We start from the raw sequence: 8,455 nt of genomic DNA, 5'->3' as shown, positions 1-8,455 counted from the left end.
ATCAGGGAACTTGATGTAGTTATCTTTCAGTTCACATATAGCATTGCAGACTTTATGGACTATTTCGCACACAGTTGGTTCACTTACGCCACACAAATCTCCTGATTCCTGATGGAATGTTCCACATGCCAAATACCTCAAGGTGATCAGTACTTGCAGGGAATGAGGAATAGGCCTTCCCCTAAAAGAGTGAGATGAATGCTTTGGTTCAAGCAAACAAATTATGTCAGCTGCATTTTGTTTGGTTGGATTTGGGAACATTTGAATTGAAATATCCCATTTCCAACTTCGGAGAGTTCCAGTCAAATACACATCACATTAATACAGTGGTGACACATTGTCACCATGACACAACGAGACCCTTTTGTGCTTTTGTGTCAATTATGGTAAAAACTGAAAAAATGATGATGTTCATTTTGAAAACAGCTGACCAAAAGCAAAAATATTATAATTTTATTCATAATTTTATTAACCTAATGTCTAATAATGTTCGTAAGTTTGACATAAGGTAGCTAGACACTATGCTCGTTGGAAGCAGTGATGTCAAATTACACATCTTGCTGGGGTCGGGGTTGATCAGTCTGCCCCGAGTTCACAGGTCGGATGTCCAACGTCAAGCGGTGTTCCAAACGTTATTTCCAAGTTGGAGATGGGGAAAATCAGAAATTGTAGTTGTCTGGATCGCAGCATAAGACCTGTATAGGGCACACACCTTCAGTCACTCCTCATCTGGCCTTGAACCTGGATACAGACTCCTTACCTTAGTTACCTACTATACTCACCTCTGTTGTTTGGCTTATGAGTCTCCAGCAATCTTCTTCGTTTGCTCCAGCGATCTCCATCATTTGACTCCAGCAATCTCTCTACATTGCAACCTGTATACTCACCGTGCTTCTCCAGTGGTTTGTGTATCTCTGTATGTGTGTGTTGATCCAAATTTGCCCTGTTAAAAGAGAATCAAGTTAATCATCCCATTCATCTGAATTGAACTGTCTGTCTGATATTTACCTTACCTGCATCTATCCATTCTGCTGTTGTCAATACCTGCTTGGGATCACTAAAATCTGTTTCTGCATATGATATTATTCTGACAAAACTTAGCAGATAACAAGGAATTAATTCACTAGGGAACTAATCACGACAATGAAAATGAAAAAATGACACAGGTGAGAGACATGAGGGCTAATGACCAGGGCCGTATGCAGGTTTTTATAGATACAGAGGTCCCAAAATAGAGATTGGTAGGGGGGTTCAGGGCATGCTCCCCCAAGAAAATTTTGATTTTCCTGACCTGCATGTGTGCATTTTAAGATGTTTTAATGCTCATAAATTGGATAATAATATAGGTTTAAAACCAAGTCAGTGGGCAGTAATAGCATAAATTATTTTTCAAGATAACAGATTCTTAGACATGAGAATCAGATTAAATATTTCAATGAATGATCCACGCTACAAACTGGAAATAGAGAAGATATAGTTTATGTTTATGAATTTAATAAACTCACTTATAATTATCCTGGTAGCCTTCAGTAAAATCATGTGTCTAAAATGAATTTTTTTTTATTATTATTATTTTATTCACACTAATAGAAATTAATCTTTTCAAGTTTAAACTGATTTTTACACTTTATGGGCATTTTTACCTTTATAAAGCCTTTTTTTATTTATTTTTTTCTAAAAGTGTCCATTATCTTTTGAGTCAAATTCTTACATTTAATCAGTGAATTAGAATAACAAGACATTTGGGCTTTTACCAAGCAAATTATATCAACACAGAATCTGCGTCTGAAGGAGAAGGGTCTGTCTGCGGACTGCAAAGTTTCCAAAAATTTCCTGTTAAAGTCCTAAACGAACCCAAGCGCTCCTCGCTGAACAAACAACTCAAAATGGCCGCTGCGCGTCACGCCGCCAGGTCCCTCCCGTTCCTTTTGACATCTCGCGTGGTTCTGTGTGATTTGGACAACTTCAAGTTACGCCTCCTTGTTCAAGTTACGCCCCCTTCAAGTTACGCCCCTGTCTTGCAGTCCACAGACAGACACACTTGGTCTGAAGTGGCATTTACAGTAGATGTATTTACACACTGTTTAATGCAAGACATGAATGCATTTAACCTGCAATTACAAATGCATAAATAATGTTTTGATATATTAAACATAAAACGTTGAATACTGATATTTGAAATGATTTAAAACATGAAAAAAAAATTTTTTTTTTAAATCGAAAAAATAGTCGAAATTTGAAATTAAAACCACCAATAGGTGTCAGCAAATCACTGTTAATAAGTGAGTCATTGCGATTGAACCGAATCATTTAAACGGTTGATTCATTCAGGAACGAACCGCCATCATGCTGCTCAGAGACGCAAAACTGAGCTGTGGCTGTGTTTGGAATTATTTTTGTCGGCAAAATAGAGCAAAAACAGGCAATATGCTGTCTGAAACGTAAGTCTCTTAATGAACTTCTTGTTTATTGAGCTGTTGTAAAAAAATCAATATAACATTTGTTATCATGGTAATTTTTGGAGAAAAACGGCACTCTTCGTGTGGAAGTAAATGGGAATGACAGAGACTAGAAAAACTACAAACTGACTACAAACAGAAAGTAAACTATGGAAACAGGAAGTACAAAAGAAAAGTTCAAATAGAGAACAGTGCAGATTGAAACATTTACATTAAGAATGTGCATGTGTGTATTTCTATCATGATTTTGGCATAGTTTGGTATGTCAATGGATATGACAATGATTTTTTTATTTTTTTTTTTTTGGTCACCGTGGTCTGAATAGTCAAGTCAACTTTATTCATATAGCACTTTATATAGCAGCTTTACAGTTACAGACAAGGAAATAGTGATTCAATGATGCAAAAAAAAAAAAATCTGCTGTAAAACAACTCTAAAAAGATCATAGTAACCAGTCATTGTTCAGTTGAAATCAATTAATAGTTGTTGATTCAGTTCAGTTCAGTAACTGTGTAAAATCCATAAATTAAGGAATGAGTCTAATTCATCTATAAAACAGGTCTGGAGAAAACAGTGACGTCATCGCCCAGCTCAGTTCAGTTCTCTTCCAATAGAGTCTGAGCAGTCAAGTCGATAATATTGCCAAATATTAAGTGTCCCCAACTAAGAAAGCCAAAAGGCAACAGTGGCAAGGAACCCAAACTCCATCGGTAACAGAAATGGAGAAGAAAACCTTGGGAGAAACCAGCTCAGCTCAGTCGGCGGTGCCAGTTCTTCTCTGGCCAGATGAACCAACGGGATGTGGCTTAATTCCAGGCTGCATAACAAGTCAGAGCTGTGGACTGATATATTTCTGAATATTTCATCCAGTTCCTTCTGCTTGAAGATCGGGTACATCACGTGCAGAGACTGCAGAGGGCTTGTCTGGTTCTCGTGGTCTTCACTAAGGATCTGTGCGAAGGCTGTCATGCTGATGAGGTCTTCACAGTGAATCTGTTTTTTTGTGATATAGTATGTCATGGGATATATGTCATTGTCATATGGATATATATTATGTCATTTGTATAATGGTAATTATACAAAAATAATCTATATACTGTATACGTATCATCTTATTAATTCCATAGTTAAATGATAACTAAATAAATATAATAATAAATTAAATAATAGCTAAAGAACTGGTGAAAACCCCTCTATAACCAGCATGCAAACTAGCTATGACCAGCTATGACCAGGCTGGAAGACCAGCTTAAACCAGCCAAGTTTAGGCTTTTTTTTTTTCTCAGCAGGTACTCACTTGATAATAAAATACATTTTTTGAACTCGTTTAAAATGCTAAACAAAGTTAAATAAAAATGTTTTCTTTCATTAGTTTTTGACAAATAAGCTTTTGATTATTTATAACATTTTATAATGTAACCCATATAAAGAAAGAGAGAGAGAGAGAGAGAGAGAGAGAGAGAGAAGAAATTCAGCAAGACGCTTATACATTAAGAGGGGACTTTTATTTTGACAGGACGAACAGTGTTCCTGTGATCACGCCTAGTAAACCGAGTCACACGATAGTCTGTATGATCAGCGCTTTACTGTTCTTTTAAAGCGCGTTTAATTCGATATCTCTAAGCATTCGCTTTTAAGAGGCTGTTAAGGAGGTGAAAGCTTATCGCTGAGGAAAAAGGTAGATAAACGTATTCCTTTCTCATTTGAGTGTGATTTAGGTTAGGCCTGCTGACAAACTAACAGACAGGCAAGCATGTTTACAATAGAGGACAGATTGCACATTTGTTTATTTGATTGAGCCTTTTAGGTTAAAAAAAATAATAATTTTTGAGTGAGATATTTATTTCAAGACTAACATTGTCCAGTCTCTATATAATCCAGTGCTTTTGTATAGCATCACTGTGTTATGATGTTCACAGGTGCCTATAACTTCTATTAAAATGTTCATTTTGTATAAAAATACATACATACATAAAAACTCTCTTATAAGAAAACATTCTGTATTTATTTGTTATTTCTTTTAACAAACACCAAAAGACAATAAATAAATAACCTGCTGATCCAAGCAGAAAACACATATTTGTAATTCTAAAGGTGTTAGTATTAGAAACCGTTCTAGATTTAAGCAGGGTGACCTTATGCAGTGACCTTCAGGGGGGTTGTGATGGGGCTTATGATTTTTGTGATTAGTAACGCTTTACAACAAAGTTGTAGGCTATACATAACCATTTGATTAAGTACCATGAATTAACGAATATCTTTTTATGCACGTTTGTCCATCTTGGTTAATGTTAAATTATGAATACTTTCTACTCTTGACCATTGTTCGATCATGTCAGTTTTAATGATGCTTCTTTATTGTATTGTTAAAAATGAATTGGACCAATGATGATTGCTATATTGATGAACGTGCATCTGATTGACAGATAAACCGTGCCTTCTTATTTCAGGGTTGTTGATAATGTTACTTAATACTTAAGATGGAGACAATAAAACAAAGCATTTAATATGCAGGCAAGTGTGTCTGTTTTTATAAAATGTCCCTTTTTTGGAAATACCATGGGATATAACAGAATCTGTTAGGAATATTTAACATGATGTAAATGTGTTTTATTTTAAGAAGTCACATGGTTATGTAATATTAATGTATTTTTGCATGTATGATTGTTTGAGTGATGGAGAGGGTCTGGCATGGCCGGTGCTGTCACACAGGTGCCTCATAAACTGAGAAGCATTGGATCCAGCCTCTCACACCCAAACCCACCTTATGGCCTCCATCTACCCGCCCTCATTAGAGGACTCAGCTGAGGTGAAGGAGGGCTTCCTGTGCCCTCTCTGTTTGAAGGACCTCCAGTCGTTCTACCAGCTACAAGGCCACTATGAAGAGGAGCACTCCGGTGACAACCGGCACGTTGGTGGTCAGCTGAAAAGTAAGCTGGAATAGTCTCTTAAGTCTTAAGATTGATTGCCATTTCTCACAGTCCATTACTCAGGGGAATAAACAAGAATAGAGTGTCCCCTGTGTCACAGTGCTAAACGTTTTACAAGCTGTGTTCCATTCGATCGTAAGTGCCATAAGAAGTGGTCTTCACAGTTTATTCTCCCATCTTAAGTGAGATTCCAGTCCGAAGGGAGTGAACATATTCAGTTTACCCACCGGCCATTGTGCACTACCCCAGTACTGCAAGAAGTCTGACTAAAATAAAGGCAGTGAAAATGATTTGAGGCTTTGATTGAAGCTTCTTTTATTGAGTAGCCTATACTTAGACCCAGGTGTGATTTGTGACCCTGGACCACAAAACCAGTCTTAAGTGTCAATTTTTCGAAATTGAGATTTATGCATCATCTGAAAGCTGAATAAATAAGCTTTCCATTGATGTATGGTTTGTATTTTTGGCTATTGCTACAAACAGCGACTTAAGACTGCGTTTGTGCTCCAGCCAGGGTCACATTTGTATGTAGTTGTTCGCGAGTATAAAGTGCACGAGATGTGACTTACTGTGCAACTATCATGATTACGGTTAAATTTGATTTAACTGTATATAATAATTATATAAATGCACATGGATGTATTATACACTAATGTTCAAAAGTTTAGATCAGTAAGATTTTTAATGTTTTTAAAAGAAGTCTCTTCTGCTTACCGAGGCTGCCTTTATTTTGCAGCAAAATCGGTATTATTGTGAAATATTTCTACAATTCAAAGTAACTATTTTCTGTTTGAATATATTTGTAAACTGTAATTTATTTCTGTGATGCGCAGCTGAATTTTCAGCATCATTACTCCAGTCTTCAGTGTCACGTGATCCTTCAGAAATCATGCTTATTTAAAAGAAAGTCTATCCACCTTAATTTTAATGTAAGCGTGAGCACTGCCCTTTATAACTTGAGTGTGCAAGACTTCCGGTGCCATTCTCTTCCAGTTATTTTAGCTGTACAAAAACAGTCTGTTATGCTGTGTGAAATTGCAAAATTATTATCATAATCTTAAACACACTGGTTTAGTTTTACAGTTTAATGCACTTTGATATTCTTCTAGTTACTTACCTATAACGGCTAACAAAGCGGAAGTCTTTCTTATTTAAAGAAAATAGCTTGCTTCTGTGTTGCAAAATAAGATGGATAGTAGAGTTCCTCAAATATTTTTCACCAAGGGCCAAATTCTGTCATCAATACATAGCCAAGGCCTATGTGGTCCCACTGCTGCCAATAGTATTTTGACACACCAGGTTGCCAGTTGGCAGGAAAACACAGTGTTCTGCAGCCATGGAAGCCAGTATAAACTGGACCAGTGATAGCAGATTGCACCCAACCTAAAAAGCCTCAGCATCCATCTAAAACGGTTTATGACCTGAGGCATAGTAAATGGGGACATGCTATAAGCTTGTTGTTTTATATACAGACAAAGATTGAGAACCAAAACCAACGCAAAAGGTAATGTATTTAGGCAGCGTGCGCTGATTCTTCTAGAACAGTTCTCAATTCCAGTCTTGGGAGCCCTGCACTTTTTGGATGTCTCCCTTATCAGACACACCCAATTCAGGTCTTGCAGTCTCTGCTAACGAGTTGATGAGTGGAATCACGTGTGTTAGATGAGGGAGATGAACAAAATGTGCAGGGTCCTCCAGGACAGGTTTGAAAACCCCTGTTCTAGAACACCATGTTGTCAATTTACACCCTAGTTTTCCAGTAAGTGGAGGAACTGACGTGTTCAATTATTAAGCATTTTTCATGCTGTTTTCTCAGGCCTGGTGCAAAAGGCAAAGAAAGCCAAAGACAAGCTGTTAAAGCGGGATGGAGATGAGCGGACAGACAGCAGCTATGAATCATTTTATTATGGAGGAGTGGACCCCTTCATGTGGGAGCCGCAGGAGCTCGGTAAGATTCTTACTACCAAAGACAGATTTAAAAAACAAAATTAAGACAAGCAAGATTTTTTTATAAAAATGTATAAGATGCAAAGCAAGGCAAGCTGGTCCTGTATCATTGGGTGTTAACAAAAGTTGTCATTGTCAGACTGTAATAAGTCTTCTGTTAAAATAGGAGCCACCCGCAGTCACTTGGATTTCTTCAAGAAGCAAAGAGCTGCAAGAATTGATCATTATGTTATTGAAGTCAACAAATGCATTATACGACTGGAAAAGGTGAATATTTGTCTATTGTGCTCCTAGTAATTTCAGTCGCATCTTATATGATTGTTGATATACTCTAAGCAAGTAGAGGTCAACCGATAATGGATTTTACCGATACCAATAGCTAGGTTGGACCACACTGGCCGATACTGATTAATCAACAGATAGTTTTTCAAATGGATACTGAACGAAAACTAAATAGTGCTTTACTATTTAAAAAATAAATAAAAAACTACTGAAACAGTACTGAACCAAACATTGTACATGAACAAAAAATATTAAATATTAATTATATATTGATCATTAAAGTTAGTTCATAGTTCATTAACTAATGTTAAGAGAAGCAACTTCAAAAATGTATTAGTAGATGTTGAAATTAACACACTCTAACTAGATGGGCATCTTTAAATAGCTACACAAAGGCCATAGCATGAAATTACATAATAACATAATTATTGACATTTTTTATAACCTTTTTTAAAACAGAGCAATAGAAATTTTTTTTTACATTTAACCACTGTATTTTTAAATTAACTCAATTTATTGAGACAAACAACAAATATTTTTTTTGTTTTAACAGTCAAAAACACAGTAAAAATTAAACAAATATCTCATTTCTAATGTTTTATATGCAGACTAAATAGGTTAAACTTTTGGCTTGTTTCCCGAGGGCGCAATTAGCAAAATAATGCAGCACATTAAATTGTCAATGCAAGGAAGTAACTGTCTATAAAAAACGTGCATTACAAAACAGCACCACGTATTTATGCATTGCTTAATACAAAGAGCCGAATCGCCCATCACACAGATTGCCTTTAAAAACATATGAGACGCAGTGAAAAGGAATAAACCTCCACAAATTCG

The 8,455-nt window shown here is 36.3% G+C and overlaps 1 protein-coding gene and 1 long non-coding RNA gene across 4 annotated transcripts in view; one reads left to right on the top strand and one right to left on the bottom strand.

Annotated features, from left to right (window-relative positions):
• Positions 1-615: 615 nt before the first annotated feature.
• LOC107739658 (uncharacterized) lies at positions 616-1,161 on the bottom strand. Its single transcript, XR_001640019.1, has 3 exons — positions 1,014-1,161; positions 783-943; positions 616-695 (listed from the first exon to the last, which is right to left on the bottom strand). It is a non-coding gene; the product is annotated as an uncharacterized LOC107739658 (long non-coding RNA).
• Positions 1,162-3,997: 2,836 nt separating this feature from the next.
• LOC107739651 (rabenosyn-5) overlaps positions 3,998-8,455 on the top strand; it is a 15,372-nt gene continuing 10,914 nt past the window's right edge. The window contains exons 1-4 of one of the 3 annotated variants that reach the window (XM_016551819.1): positions 3,998-4,137; positions 5,172-5,389; positions 7,206-7,337; positions 7,503-7,603. In XM_016551819.1, the coding sequence (XP_016407305.1) occupies positions 5,227-5,389; positions 7,206-7,337; positions 7,503-7,603 (396 nt within the window). In that variant the 5' untranslated portion in view covers positions 3,998-4,137; positions 5,172-5,226. Of the gene's footprint in view, positions 4,138-4,967; positions 5,390-7,205; positions 7,338-7,502; positions 7,604-8,455 lie in introns of those variants that run through there. The other 2 variants (XM_016551818.1, XM_016551817.1) reach the window with 2 other exon arrangements.

This window comes from Sinocyclocheilus rhinocerous, unplaced genomic scaffold (assembly GCF_001515625.1).
Source record: "Sinocyclocheilus rhinocerous isolate Xijiao unplaced genomic scaffold, SAMN03320098_v1.1 scaffold435, whole genome shotgun sequence".
NCBI lineage: Eukaryota > Metazoa > Chordata > Actinopteri > Cypriniformes > Cyprinidae > Sinocyclocheilus > Sinocyclocheilus rhinocerous.
This window is presented reverse-complemented; position numbering and strand designations above follow the sequence as displayed.